Source organism: Colletotrichum lupini, chromosome 3 (assembly GCF_023278565.1).
Source record: "Colletotrichum lupini chromosome 3, complete sequence".
Classification (NCBI taxonomy): Eukaryota; Fungi; Ascomycota; class Sordariomycetes; order Glomerellales; family Glomerellaceae; genus Colletotrichum; species Colletotrichum lupini.
The window spans coordinates 1,210,377-1,224,954 of NC_064676.1; the positions used below are offsets into that span (position 1 = coordinate 1,210,377).

At 47.7% G+C, this 14,578-nt stretch overlaps 6 protein-coding genes across 6 annotated transcripts; 2 read left to right on the forward strand and 4 right to left on the reverse strand.

Moving 5' to 3' along the window:
• Positions 1–1,748: 1,748 nt before the first annotated feature.
• CLUP02_05094 (asparagine synthase) lies at positions 1,749–4,351 on the forward strand (the record flags this gene model as incomplete). The annotated part of the gene is made up of 7 exons (XM_049284103.1): positions 1,749–1,753; positions 1,829–1,849; positions 1,920–2,128; positions 2,164–2,208; positions 2,260–2,822; positions 2,882–3,140; positions 3,210–4,351. The coding sequence occupies 7 exons, from the start codon at positions 1,749–1,751 to the stop codon at positions 4,349–4,351; spliced, it is 2,244 nt and encodes a 747-aa protein (XP_049141246.1).
• Positions 4,352–4,741: 390 nt separating this feature from the next.
• CLUP02_05095 (uncharacterized protein) lies at positions 4,742–6,367 on the reverse strand (the record flags this gene model as incomplete). Its single annotated transcript, XM_049284104.1, has 5 exons — positions 4,742–5,125; positions 5,218–5,235; positions 5,297–5,380; positions 5,802–5,927; positions 6,338–6,367. 5 exons carry the CDS (start codon positions 6,365–6,367, stop codon positions 4,742–4,744), a joined length of 642 nt encoding a protein of 213 aa, XP_049141247.1.
• A 757-nt stretch (positions 6,368–7,124) lies between these two features.
• CLUP02_05096 (ENB1 protein) lies at positions 7,125–7,745 on the reverse strand (the record flags this gene model as incomplete). The annotated part of the gene is made up of 3 exons (XM_049284105.1): positions 7,125–7,152; positions 7,226–7,320; positions 7,395–7,745. The coding sequence occupies 3 exons, from the start codon at positions 7,743–7,745 to the stop codon at positions 7,125–7,127; spliced, it is 474 nt and encodes a 157-aa protein (XP_049141248.1).
• Positions 7,746–7,790: 45 nt separating this feature from the next.
• Positions 7,791–9,272, reverse strand: CLUP02_05097 (ENB1 protein; the record flags this gene model as incomplete). Its single annotated transcript, XM_049284106.1, has 3 exons — positions 7,791–8,775; positions 8,852–8,875; positions 8,932–9,272. 3 exons carry the CDS (start codon positions 9,270–9,272, stop codon positions 7,791–7,793), a joined length of 1,350 nt encoding a protein of 449 aa, XP_049141249.1.
• Positions 9,273–9,542: 270 nt separating this feature from the next.
• CLUP02_05098 (uncharacterized protein) lies at positions 9,543–10,534 on the reverse strand (the record flags this gene model as incomplete). Its single annotated transcript, XM_049284107.1, has 5 exons — positions 9,543–9,801; positions 9,860–9,968; positions 10,029–10,099; positions 10,187–10,276; positions 10,443–10,534. 5 exons carry the CDS (start codon positions 10,532–10,534, stop codon positions 9,543–9,545), a joined length of 621 nt encoding a protein of 206 aa, XP_049141250.1.
• Positions 10,535–10,679: 145 nt separating this feature from the next.
• CLUP02_05099 (uncharacterized protein) lies at positions 10,680–12,898 on the forward strand (the record flags this gene model as incomplete). The annotated part of the gene is made up of 8 exons (XM_049284108.1): positions 10,680–10,886; positions 10,942–11,013; positions 11,075–11,188; positions 11,251–11,325; positions 11,389–11,416; positions 11,473–12,444; positions 12,505–12,641; positions 12,731–12,898. 8 exons carry the CDS (start codon positions 10,680–10,682, stop codon positions 12,896–12,898), a joined length of 1,773 nt encoding a protein of 590 aa, XP_049141251.1.
• Positions 12,899–14,578: the final 1,680 nt, after the last annotated feature.

The following is a 14,578-nucleotide window of genomic DNA, read 5'->3' on the forward strand; positions in this document are numbered from 1 at the left end:
ATAATAGCTAGATAATTAATAAGACTATTTTTAAGTAGTTAAAAATAGTATTCTTATTATAAACTAAGACCCCCCCCCTTAGGGGGCTTAGTATATTTAATAAGCCTTAATTATTAGTTCTAAATAGCTATAGGAGTTATATAATAATAGAATTTATATAAAAATACTATAAAAATAACGTCTACTTATTATTCTTATTATTATATATTTCTTATATCTTCTAGCTGTTAAATATAGCTATTTTTAGACTTATTAAGTTTAAGTATAAAAAGGAGCTTAATAAGGAGGATATAGTAAATAATTCTATTATTATTAAAAAGCGGTACTTCTTAAGCTATTATTAAAAAGCTCGTTTAGTTAGTTTAATATTATTAAATATATAAAATAAGTAGAAAGTAATTAGATTATATCCCCCTAATATAGCTAGACTACTTACTAATTTAATAATCTTACTTAACTTAGTTATACTAATTAAAAAAACCGTAAATACTAAGTAAGTAATTAATAATATTAAAAAAGCTATTAATTAGGTATTAGCGGCGTTTATTATTAACTAGTTAATATTTAAAAAGGCTAGCGAGCTTTGCGATTAATTAAAGTTATTTATAGAGCTTAGTTTAGACTATAATACTTAATAATTATTATTTAAAAAAATAAAAAAAGTATTTAGCAAGTAGGCCTATTATTTAATAATATTTTAGTACTATATTCGAGTTTTAAAAGCTAAAGTTAACTCATTAAGGCTATAAAAAAAAGAGTATATTAATAAACTTAAATATTAGGTTTATAAATATTTAAAATATATAAAGAGCTTAAGAGGATTTTAATAACTATTTAGTTAGTCTTAATTAACTTATAAAGGTCGAATTACTTAAAGAGAATAATAACTATATTATTATAGTAGTAGAAGATAGTTAATTAATTAAGTGTAGTTAGTAGCGATGTTTTAATACTATGTTTTGATAGGGTGGCCAAAAGGGGGGGGTAGCCAAAAGGGGGGGGTAGCCAAAAGGGGGTGGGTCGACTTAATCAACATGCCACCTGGATGGTAACGTCTCGTCCCAAATTTAGATGACACGACAGGGCTTGACGTTCTCGAACAACCAGGCACTGAGTAGCTCCCGCTTTCTCGCCTCGACTTCCCCGATCACGTAATCTTCAAGTCCAAGCCCGCCAACCAGAATGAACTTATCCCCTCTGCTATTGTTCGAAAAGCTATAATTGAACGAGTAATGGCTACCTCAATCGGTTACACTTCACCTTTGGAGCCAAGAAGTGTCGCGGGAAAATGGGACAACAAACATCTTTGAAGGCAACCCTTGGAAAGTTTAAATTCTTCCCCCGCTTCAGAGCAGACTTTAGCCCACCTCCACCGGGTTTGAGTCAGTTGAAATAAGCGAAGGCCTGCTGCAGGACTCATTGAGTCTCCGAGACGTTGAGATGTTCCGATCATTAATTAGTTGACCCTCGGACAAGTTAGAGTTTATGATGTGTTCTTTCCTTTGACCTGCTGCGCTTCGACCAATACCCGGAGAGTGTTTCGACCGAGCTCAAAGACTTTCCCATACGTAATCGCATTGTTAATCCGGTCTCACTTCAAGTCTTTCCACCCTTTCTGGTGCGTCATTTGCGGTCTTGGCCAAGAAAGTGTAGTATCGCGACCACGTCTGCGCAATGTGGAAGGTCGTATTTGGCCCAAGACAGCGGTGGAATTCGGACGGGCCAAGAGAATTGGAAATGTTTCCACAATGTCGTGAAAGCCTATTAAATAAGTGGACGCGCTTCTTATGATGATTGGATCTTGCGGGTGTCACTGAATCCTGCGTAGTGTTGTACATAGTTCACTAATGTGAACTCTAAAGCAATTGACCACGCTGAGTTCGCCATTGGTTCCGAAGCCCACGACTGATGATTCCGAGAAGCAGCTTTAGTTACACTACTTACCTAGTTGCTGATCTCTCTGTGCCACTCTTCTCATTCCACTACTCCGCTTACTCCTGGTTCTTCCGCCAAATAGCATCATGTGCGGCATTACGGCAACTATCAAGTTACGACGAAGCGGCACACTCCCTGGATCAAATGGGAATGGCCATAACAGCTCCCCAAGTCGCCAGGCTTTGCACAATCAGTTAGCGGAAAGCCTCGTAAGCCTTGCTCATCGAGGGCCGGATGCCGAGGGCATCTGGATGAGTGACGATGGAACCATTGGTATGACCATATGGCTCAGGCTCAGTAAATTTGACTGACTTTGGAATATAGGCCTCGGCCACCGTCGTCTTGCCATCAATGACCTAACGCCTGACGGTGTTCAACCTCTGCACAGCAATGACGGGAAAATCCATGCCGTCGTCAATGGAGAGATATATGATCATGACGCCATTCGAGAACGGTGCATCCGGGATCATGAATATCAATTCAAGGGCCATTGCGATAGTGAAGTGTTGATTGCGTTGTATAAGATTTACGGAGCTCCTGGGTTCTTTGAACATTTAAGAGGGGAATTCTCATTTGTCATTTTTGATGAGAGAGATGGGCGGGTGATTACTGCCCGCGATCGCTTTGGCATCAAGCCAATGTACTGGACTATTGTCGGTGACGGCTCACAGCAACAGCTTGTCTTGACATCTGAGGTCAAAGGCTTTTTGCCCCTTGGCTGGGAGCCCGAGTGGAACGTCTCCGGTCTCATCAGCGGACTTTCTCTCCAAGCTGAACATACGATTTACAAAGATGTTTGGAAATTGAAGCCAGGTTCGTGGATGGAGATCGCTGAAAGTGGTGAGATCAAGCACCATCAATATTGGGATCCTGAATACAAGAATAAGGTACGTGTCAACTTGGCCTGAAGCGCCACCTACTCATAATCTTAGCTTATAAAAAACAGCATGAGGTCGAAACGCGTCAATTAGATAAAATCATTCTGGAAGTCAGAGAGAGGATCGTAGAAGCTGTAAGACTTCGGCTGCGTGCCGATGTACCAGTAGGTATCTACCTATCAGGTGGCATTGATTCCTCTGTCGTTGCTGGAATCGTAACAAAACTTGTTCGTGAGGAGGGTGTAATGCTTGGCAACCAAGACGCCACGAAACGAATTTCCTGTTTTAGCATCCAGTTCCCTGAGGACTCTGGTTTCAACGAGGCTGGTTTGTTCCCTTGTCAAGTCTATCATGAACTTACCTGATTACGCATACGGAGGCTAATTAATTTTACAGACATCGCACAGCGGACAGCAGACTGGCTTGGTGTTCAAATCCTCAAAAAAGACATGAACGAGGAAGAGCTTGCAAAGAACTTCGTGGAATGTGTCTACCACACTGAGCACCATCATTTCGATCTCAACTTCGTGGGCAAATTCTGTCTTTCCACACTACCCCGGCAATTTGGCGTGCCGGTTGTTCTCACGGGTGAAGGCGCTGATGAACACTTCGCCGGGTACCCATTCCTGATGCCGGATTTTCTCCTGGAGCCGGATTACGCGTGGCCAGACTCAGCTTTGGCAAGAAATGACCAGGCGAGAGAGGCCATGCAAAAGGAAATGGCAGACGACCTCAAGAATATGTTCACCAGAGTCGGCATGTTCAATCACGAATGGGAAACGACGGCTCCAGTATCCCGACATCTTGGCATTGGAAACAACGCTCTGAAGTGGCAGCCCCACTCGGGCATGTTCGCCCCTTGGGTCCAGGACTCCTACGGGCGGAAGGATATGAGGATCAGTGTAGCTGAGACCATGTCCGCTGAAGTGCGCAAAAACATGGACGAAAAGTGGCATACGCTGCACTCCTCACTTTATTACTACACTCGCGGTGCCCTTCCCAATATGATCCTCACCTGCTTGGGTGATCGTACCGAAATGGCACACAGCATCGAAGCCCGGCCGCCATTCCTCGACCATCACTTGGTTGAATACGTCAACGGCCTTCCTCCCAGCCTGAAGATTGCGTACAATCAGCCAGAGGGCGACACAGACGGGACAGGATCAAGTTTATGGTGGAAGAATCTCAGTGCTGCTCGCCAGGCCTTAAGCGAAAAGTGGATTCTGAAGGAAGCTGGTAAGCCTTTCATCACTCAGGAGCTATATGATCGTCGGAAACACCCATATTCAGCACCTGTCAAGTGGCCTCGGGAAGGACCTATACACCAGCTCTTTAGAAAGCTAATCACGGAGGACTCGGTGAACAATCTGGGATTCCTGGAATGGGAGGATGTCAAAAGTTGGCTTGAGCATGGGTTTGGGAATGATTCTGACCCCAACGCCTTCAGAAAGTTGGTCATTACTGGATCATGGGTTGTCCTGAGCCAGAGGTTTGGCGTCAAAAAAGCTACTCGAGGTACCGAGCCAAGCTGCACGTAAACTTTCATCCAGTAGCATGATACCTATAAGGTAGGCGGTGAATGACATTTGAGTAAACAACTCGATTTCTCAGCCGGGCGCAATTAGCAAACCCAGATGAATAAGACTAGACATGCATCTTCCGATGTGGAGAAGTCTCCGAGAAGAAGTAAGAATGAGAGATGTGTATCATAAGTATTGACGTAGTGTATATACATGTGATAATATGATGTTACAAATTGAAAAAAACTCTCTCTCTCATCTAGATGTGTCAGTGTTGCGTGTGAAGAACACATATCCAAGCCAAGCCGGCTGGGAACCATAGGCCAGACAGCAGGTTGCTGTCCAGCATAGGTTTAAGCAGTCAGACGTATGTGTTAGCCTGTCCTCATCTTCAATTGGGTCGGAAGCTTAGTAAAAGCCGCCCTTGTCATCCTTGCCGTTCTTCTGGTCATCGTTCTTGTTGTCATCGTTCTTGTTGTCATCGTTCTTGTTGTCGTCGTTCTTCTTCTTGTCCTCCTTCTGGTTGCCCTTCTTCTTCTCATCCTCATCATCGGAGCAGTTACCCTTCTTATTGCGCCTGCACTGCTTCTTCTTCTTATCCTTCTTGTCATCGTCAGAGTCAGAGCAATCGCCCTTCTTGTTGCGCTTGCACTGCTTCTTCTTCTTGTCCTTCTTATCGTCATCGGAATCGGTGCAGTAGCCCTTGTTGTTGGTACGCTTGCACTTCTTCTTGCTGTTGCGCTGCTCAAGGGCGCTAATGGCGCCGGTGAAAGCAAGTCCCTCGCCACGGGCCTAATGGGTTAGAAGTTAGTCGAAGCGTCTAGCAAATCAAATGTCATCTCTTCGGAGGCATGAACGGGTGTTGTTGATGCTTCAGAACTTACAGTCAGATCGGTGGATCGCTGGGGGATGTTAGCTTATTCGTGCATGTAGTCATGGCCGGGAATAGAGTGGTGTTCTTACCTCGATGAGATCGGTATCGAGGGGCTCTGCGATGGGAGCAGCCAAGGCAGCGACGGTGAAGAAAGCCATGCCGATGGTGGCAACCTGTCCGAAAGTAGGGATATGCATCTTGAGAATGGGTTGAGAGTATGGAGTTCTTAAAAAGAGAGGGAGAGTCGGAATGAGTGGTGTGAGTGAGCTATGTAGAAGCGACTGTGATCTTGAGAGTGAGTGTGATGAGGAGGAAGGATATCCCTTTTCGATTGAGGTGATAAGATGGCTTATTTATAAGTTTTCATCTTTCTCTTCGAACCGAACGAAGATGTGTACAGCATCAACGTTGAAGGCTTCATGTTATGAGACAGAGCCTCACTTGCGACCGGGATCGAGTGAAGCGAGAATGAATTTGCTTCTGTGGCTTGGAAATCTGTCCATGGGTCTTAGTTCACGGTCCACCACGTCTGTGAAAATCGAGCCAAGGCCGCTGGTGTTTTCTTGGCAATGAGTCTACGGTTGCCAGATATACCAGACCGAGGTGCACCCACGAGCTCGCTTTCGAGATCTTGGGTTCGAGGCACTCGATGCCAAGCTTCGCGGCCTCAACGCCATCACAACGCTTGCCCAATATTTTCTTTTCCTTTGGAGTACCAGCCTAGAGTTCGATTTTATTTTCGGGGGAGGATGTACGCCACAAGCTAGAACGAGTGATCGAGTTTGAGGCGGACCACCAGAAAGCTGGCTGAAGTGAGCTGAAGGTCTGGATTTGTCAATGTGTTTGAGGCTGTAGCAAGCAATCGAGAATCCAAATAACCTATTCACGCAACTAACGGCGGCTTCTCTTGGGCCGATGTATTGTCTCATCACGGAACCAACCTCCTGGATCACAGCTGGGGGTAGAGGGGCAGTATCGTTTCGGCAAGTGATATCAAAACCACGACTGACTATCCAGGCTTCGAGTGTATTAAAAATTTACATGCATGCAGTGGACGTTGAGCCTAATGGTCTCGAAAATGTGTGAAACTGCTGGAGTGACAATAAGGTGAGCATCGAGTAACGGCTCACAGACTGCGGGTTCACATCTGAGGGCCGCATCGCGCGAAAGCTTATGCTGAAGCTGAAAAAGGAATGTGGAAATGGAAGAGGGGGTACGCACGAGCTTTGCGGGGTGGCGTACATAGTTGAGGTCCCAGTCTCTAAGTTTCGCCCGGCGACGCCGCTGGCGGGATACCCGTCCGGCTGGTTTCACCAGCCAGGGCGAGAAGTCTAGCTCGTCAAACACAGGGGGAAAAAACAAGCTTAAGGTAAACATCATTTCAACCTTAAAGACGATTGAGCCATTGTGCCCACAGCGACCAGGCTTGGCACACGTCAGCGACTTCTTTCGCGAGAGTCTTTTCAGATATGGAAACCGCTAGATCAGGCGGGTCTGGACGGTGACTTGGCACTCATATATTAGTAGATTCTAATAGCTGGGTAGGTTGCAGTGTTGACTCGCAGGGTGGTGATGACCACTCATGCCCAGCTGACGAGAAAAAATATTGACTTCTTGTAGTATGACCCAGGCAAACAATCAATGCGACGAGATCACCGCGGCTTGAACCATTCAGTAAGCTCAACGGGGAACAATACAGGTTGCCATGGGAAGAAGGTATGATCGCAATGCTTTATCAGAATGCTAGCTCGTCTGTTGCTGTGTCTATGGAGCAAATGAGAGACTTTTCTGCCGCCGCTCTCGGCCCTCCTCTATGTGTATGCTCGTCATGAATGCGTTGACGAAGATAAGCCTTCGCTTGTTACCACTAGTTGGCGATGCAAGAGAATTCCTGACAACTGTTGAGTCGCCTCTCTTTTACTCCTCAACCATGTTGTTTCGGTCACTGGAAGGTTGTAAGTAAGGATGAAAGGCATTAATTGAGCTGCTGCAAAATATTGTATCATGTGTGGACTTACGGTAATATAAAATCTGGCAGGAACCAGGCCAGGATAACCCCCGGAGCTGAAGCTCCGACGGCAGTATAGACCATGAATTTCATCACGTCTGTGAACTATGTGTTGCGGTATGGAGTCAGCTTCGCCAAACCGACGCGAAATTGTCCGCTCTCAAGACGTCAGAACTTACAGCATGGTTGATCGCGTTTCTTTCCGGAGTACCCCATGCAGGTGCGGTGCCAACAATGGAATCAAATAACGAGTCGACGAGCTCCGGTGAAGCGCTGGCGCCGAGATACTTGTACAGCATCGGCTTGAATGTGTTGGTGTAGATGCCACCAGCTATGCAACCTCCGATACTTCCCCCAATGACCGAACAGCAAATGACCAAAGCAGTGATCTGTGGCATCTCGCGGTGAGGCACAACGACCTGAGCAGGCACAAGAATCGATAGTTGCATTATGCCGGATCCTAGACCCTGGATCATCTGGACGATGAAGAGCTCGGCCACGGAGTTATCAGCCCCGCGGAGGCGAAGCATGACACCGTAGCCTATGAGACGGATGATTGCGCCGCCGATGAGAAGTCACTTGTATCGGCGAGTGTATGCCATTGCCAAGCCGGCGATGATTCCCATCACGCACTGCATCACGCCGTTGGTGTATTGGAAGAACGTAGCGTCTCGGGCGGCGAAGCCACGGGCAACGGTAGACCATGAGTAGAGATAGGTGTGCGTGCAGGCGAACCCGACTGAGTCACTCGCGATGAGCAAGAGGCAAAGAACAATTGTCTTGTTGCGGAAGTATCGCGTGGGCATGATTGGGTTGCGAGCCAGACGCTGCTCGTAGAACGGCAGTGCAGCGAGGAGCATGACGCCAATCACGATTAAGACGATGATGTACGCCGTTCCCCATCTGCTTGGTGTTGATGCTGCCAACGTTAACGGTATCAGGACTAATGAGAAGCCCGCGCAGAGAAGTGCTGAACCGCCCAGGTCGATCTGAGAGCAGAAGCTGTAGAGCGTTGTTTTCTGCCTTGGGGTAAGACCCATGTCCTTGGCCTTCTTTTGGTAGTAAAGCAAGGTCGAAATGATGAATGCGGCGCCGATGGGCATGAGAATTGCGAACATGCCGATGCCCCATCGCCAGCCGATACCACCGGGCTTGACGACGTCGTCGACAATGAAGGCAGCTGCCCAAGGCGTGATGAGAAATGGGAAGAAGGAGAAGCTGAGAGCAAAACCACGCCAGCGAGCCGTAGTGATATCGGCAATAACGATGTCGTTCATGATGTTTGTACCTGACTGGCCGACGACGTAGAATACAACGCCTGCAGCATAGGCGTTGAAAGTTGTTGATGTTGCCATGAGGATGTAGCCCAAGACATAGAAGGATATACTCATGATGTAGGTTTCTCCTCGGCCGATGACGTTGGATAGCTTGGCGACTGGCGGTTTGATAACAGCGAAGACGATACCGCTGGCGGTGCTTAGGGTTGCTAGCTTGGAAAGAGCTGAAAAGGAAGACGTCGCATAGTTGTTGTATATGTAGACAGTGGTGTTGTCGATTTCGCTTTATGATGGTTAGCCAGGTGGATCAAGGGAAAGAAGCCATTGACCCCATGACCAAAGGAAAATATGGTACTTACTACACAATCATCACCAAAGCCAGGCTAGTATAGATGTTAACAACAACATGCATATAAGGCAACTGGTAGTATGGGCTTACCCGACAATAACAAGCCATCTTCCCTTCTTCCCCCACAATGTCTGAGCAGCTTGAATAGTGCCGACACCCGACTCAAGAGGCTCGGAGGTGTCGAACTTTTTGACATGATCGTGATCTTCAATAGTGTCGTCCGTCTTCCCGGCCATCTCAACATCCCGAGGTGCTTCCGATGCAGCTATATCCCCGTTGGCGGGGTCTGCCGACGAGGATCCCTCCGCATGGAGGCGTCCCCTCAACGACGTGACAAAGCCCATTGCTTCTCTCTCTTCTTCAGACGTCGGCAGTAGACTCGTCCGCTCGTCACTGTCGTACGAATACGTACGACCGGTTCGTCGGCCCATGCTGGGTGAACTGAGAGCAGATGCGAAGACCTTTAACTATTTTTGAGTTATGCCCGCACTGCAGAAACTACCGCAAACTTCTTGGCCAAGGTTCAATGATTATCAGTTGAGACGGCACCCTGAACCTTGTTTGGAAGCAATTCGAGAAACAAAAAAAAGCACAGATGACTGGTCGACAATTGGAAACATCGGCTTAGAATTAACCGACAAACCTCCCATCGACAGATGGATTCTAAAGGCTGTGCTTACTTTACCTTTGCGGGAAGGCTGTTATTGTTCTTCGCGGTCGTTATCTTGCGCCCACCGGCCAATTGCTCGCGCGGGGTCGGCGCGGAGAGGCGAGGAGCCTATCATATTGGGGACATTGTCATCCCTCTTGCATCCTCCGAGGTGTCGTGTGATAGCACTCGGTGATAGCGTCTGGACGAGTCGGTATCCGAAGCTATCTGTACATCGTCCGATGTATGGGGTAGGATCAGGCACCATGTCTTCCCTTACAGTAACGATGTGCGATGGGAGGACCCAGGTGCTTCTAGACGTTTACCATGTAGAGGATGGGGATGCTCGACCCTATGAGGATCACAAACCGGTGGGATTCTTGGTGTTGACCTACTGTTGGCTTTGAGATTAGGTGCTCGGCAAATATGGACCGACCGGCTGGGTTAGACCCTGAAGCCAGTTTCCAAAATGGCTCCACTGATTCCCCCGAAGCCGCTCGCAATTCAAGGTGGGAATCCCCCCGATGTCATCGGCGACCGAAGATTCTACTCGACTCAGATGGGGCCGCCCGCTCCGTCATTCTGGATCCGCCCGGCCGGTCAACCTTTCTTGGGTTTAAGGTAAACTGCCACAGGAGGAGGATGTCACCTCAAGATCTCGGGGGACCGTAGGATTGGCTCTGAGACCCGTGTCACTTGATCTCAAAAGCGCGGGAGATGGCTTGCAATTTAGCGTCAACGTGGCCAAATGAGATGCCCAGAAACTGAATCAAGGGTGCCGACGCCCTGCAAACTCTCTTCGCCCGACAGCCCTGACAATCAGATGAAAAAGATAATGCACAAACGTTTGGGGGATCAGCACAGCACAGCTGCCGCAGCACCCCTACTTTCCCCCCTTATCTGCCCTTGATTCGTACGAGCCAAGACTGGGCTCACTCGAGAGACCGCTCACGCACAGGACAGCGCTAATCCTAAACAAGCCAGCAAGATACCGGCTTTCACAAGAGTCGTGTTTGGCTGCTGAGTCGGTGATCCGGGAACCATGGGACCCCCACAGAAAGATCAGCTGGGCTCATTGTGAAATACAGCCGGTCCGGGTAGCTCAACGTTTCCTTATCCCCTTTCCCTCGCAGTCTGACTGGAATCACTCCCGAGGCTATCACCAAGCCGAACATCGTGCTAAACTGCCATGGACAGCAAGATTCCCTCAGGATTTCCGGGGCCCAAAGAGGCTATCAGGTCAGGGAGCAAGTGTAGAACAGCGGTCACCGCTGCTTTATCAGTACTCGCTGTTACGGCGCTTATCAGAGGGAACTTCTTCCCGAGTCCATGGTTCCTAGCCCGGAAAGGAAGCACATCCAAACAAAGTGCTGGTTCAGAATGGACCTGGTCAAGCGTACGTCGGAATACCGGTCACGAAATTGATCACGAAGAACTGACAAGCTCTACAGATCAAGCCGAGTCGGACCCTGGAGTGGCACAGCTGCTTCGAGAACGGAGAATATGACTGCGCTAGACTAGACGTTAGTGCCCGAGAAGCCGTCTCCACAAAACTCCCAGCATGTCTAACAGAACATCTCTCAGGTCCCCATGGACTGGCAAGAACCGTCTGATGACCACAGAGTTGTACTCGCGATTACGAGAATCCGGGCAACCGACAAACTTGACTATAGAGGGCCAGTCATCTTTAACCCTGGTGTAAGCAAACTTGTCACGATCTCTTCCCAAGACATCAACGGTGCGCTTAAACCTGTATCCAGGGTCCCGGCGGCTCAGGGGTTTGGTCCCTGAAAAACCATGGCAAAATGCTGCAGGAGATTATTGGTGTAAACCACGTAAGTTTGCATAAGTACCGATCCCGTTAGGATTCTTCGTCCGGAAAATCTGACGATATGCAGGACCTCATCAGTTTCGATCCCAGAGGTGGTAAGTCTTTTCTTCCAAGATCTAAAATGTGGACAGTCGCTCACATTCTGGGACAGTTGGCGCATCCATCCCCAGAATCCAATGCTGGTCAACACCGCAACAGCGCCAAAATTGGGGTCTACAAGACCCTGGAGTTCTCGACTCCCACGAAAGCATCGTCGGAGAACTTTTTGCCCGGGCGACGGCATACTCTCAGGCATGCGAGAGCGCGATGAAAGCGTCCGGTATACTCGAACACTCCAGCACCACCCCGACCGCCAGGGACATGCTCGAGATTGTGTACCAGACCGGGTACAGCAAGCTCAAGTACTGGGGCTTCAGCTACGGCACCATCCTCGGCGGCGTTTTCGCGGCCATGTATCCGGACAAGGTAGAACGCCTGGTCAGCGATGGCAACGTTGACTACAGAGAGTGGTTTAACTCGGAACACGTCAACTTCATTCGCGACACGGACAAGGTTCTCTTCGCCTTTTATGAGTTTTGCTATCAAGCTGGGCCCGAAAAATGCGCCTTCCACGGTCCCACTTCGGAAGCCATCATGGGGAGATTCGTTGACCTGCTCAACGCTCTTAAGAGGCATCCAGTCATCGTTCCGGCCGATCCAGAGGAAGGTCCTGAAGTACCTATGCTGGTCACCTACTCCAAGGTCATGCGTCTTCTCTCGACAACGCTCTACCAGCCACTGGAGCAGTTTGAGAATTTTGCCAAGATCATTGCCGCGCTCGAAAAGAAGGACGGGCGGCCATACTACAGGCGCTATAACCCTAGCAAACCGGCCCCGGCCCCGGCTTGCGCCCCGCAGCCAGTCTCTCCGTTCGAGCCGCCCCCGGGTATCGTCGAAGGCACCGGAGATGCCTTCCCTGTCATCATGTGCGCCGATCACCCCGCTGTCAGTAACATGACTCTCGAGGAGATTCAACGAGAGACGGATGGGATACTGGAGCTTAGTCCAGGGACTGGAGCCACTGAAGTCCCGTACCAAATGACCTGCAATCAGCGAACTACGCGTCCCCGCTGGCGATTCAGTGGTCAGTACTACCAGTAATTATCAGGAGAGATCTGAGAGCGTCTATGCTGATCCGGTTCAGGGCCCTTTGAGGGCAAGACTAGCCACCCCATCTTGTTCATCGCCAACCAGGCCGACAACGTCACTCCACTAGTCAGCGCTCGCAACAACTCCGCTGGGTTCCCCGGATCAAGGCTTCTCATTCAAAACTCGTTTGGCGTGAGTACATGTACCCTTCAAGAAAAAGCCGCATTCACATGGAAGGCCGACTGCGTACAGACCCGAGAGCTGATATTCTTTGTTTATAGCACACGACTCTCGCAGCCCCTTCAGAATGCACTAGAGGTCATATTAGGGCTTACTTCCAAAATGGAACACTACCCGAGCCTGATACAAAGTGCGAAGGCGACTCGCACCCATTCGGCCCCTTTGCCGAAGCCGGAGTTCGATTCTACCAGCCGTCACTGTTCATGTAACTCGAACTATGCCATTTGATATTTAGATCTAGAGACTAGATACCTAGAGTACAGTCTGCGTAGATATAGAATGCTCTTTTCTTCTTTCTTAAAATTGCGCTTTCCTTCATGTTGCCACGTCGCTGGCTAGTCATCACTTAGGCCTCTCGGCTTGACTTTTCAATAGCCATTCTATTCAAGAAGAGAAATTGACTTTGGGTATTTATTTGACAACACGAAGGACCTAAGAAACTACCTGCCACAGGAAAATCTTTTCTTGGACCTCCACCACTCATTGTGCCTTATGCGTTCTTTCGGAATTCGCGGGCATCTCGTATACCATGTGGTCGTCTGGTGCCTCGTGCCTAACTGGATGTCGATCCGTAGAGCCAATCTCATGTGAAAGTGGCGTTCCCATCTCAGTGAGAGGCGACCGTGAATCCAACTCACTGACGTGGCTCCTTTCCCTCAGAACCTTTGGTTCCGCCTGGTACCTCATATGCATCTCCCCATTTCCCCCCATCTCGGCCATCGAACTCGTCTGGCTCGCCACCTGCGCCCTTTGACTTTTGCCCCTCTTTCCGTTCAACCATAAGAAAGCCTTGTCAACGGCTGTCAGGCCTCGCTAGTCAGGCCTTGTCGGTTAAGGGGTGGGTATAAAGAGGGGGACTAAGTAATAAAGGAGCAGCTTAGGTATATATAGAGCGCTAGTAGTATACCTTAAGGGAAGGGTAGATTTTAATAATTCCTCTTTTAGACCTTAATAATAGTTAGCCTCTATAAGCTTCTTTTTTATATTATATACTTATTAATAATTTAAAATCTCTACTTATAAAGGGGACTAAGCTAAAAGCTTAAAATATTAATAAGAACGAGACGTAATAAGAGAGCGTAGTTAGTATTATAATAATATCGGATTAGAAGTCCAATTCGACCGCGGCATACAGCCGACTGCGCAGGGGCTAATTAGGGGCCCTATTTACGATTATCGTAGCTAGCCTAACCTACGGTTAGAACCTCCTTTTTATACCTACGTAAATATTTAAATAGTTTAATTAATCTCTTCGTTAATTACGGTTCGAACTAACTACCCTATAATAAGGATATTAATACTAATTAGTAGTTAAATTCTATTATCGTAGATTAGTAAGGTATCTCGTTACGCAGAAGAGATAACCTCTTAATACTATACGAGATAAAAGATTTATACTAATTAACCTTACGGAAGTAGACGAAAAAAGAGGCAATTCTTAAATACCGCACGGAATTAAGTAATCGTAGCCCTTTACTACCTATAAGAGGTCGACGTTTACTATGTTAAACTACGTTAATTAATAGAACCGCTTAAGTAACTAGTTTTTTTACTATCGCCCCGAGTAGCTTTTTTATTAAACGACTTTTTCTGCAGCCGGCCCGCGATTAAAAATTAACTAGTTAAATTAATAAAAAGAAATACTTACGTAACGACTACCCGCCTAATTAATTAGCGCAACGAACGAGCTTAATAATACGGTATAAAAAAGCACTACGCGATCGAAAAAGGGGATCTCTAAACGTAAATATTCTTACTTAGCGGCAAAGGTAACCCTATAGGAGTTATTAAGCTAAGAGATCTATAGTATACGGAAAAGTCTACTACCACGGGGATCTCACAGAGGTCCTAATAGCATCGAGTTAAGAGTATTACGGATCTCGGAGATT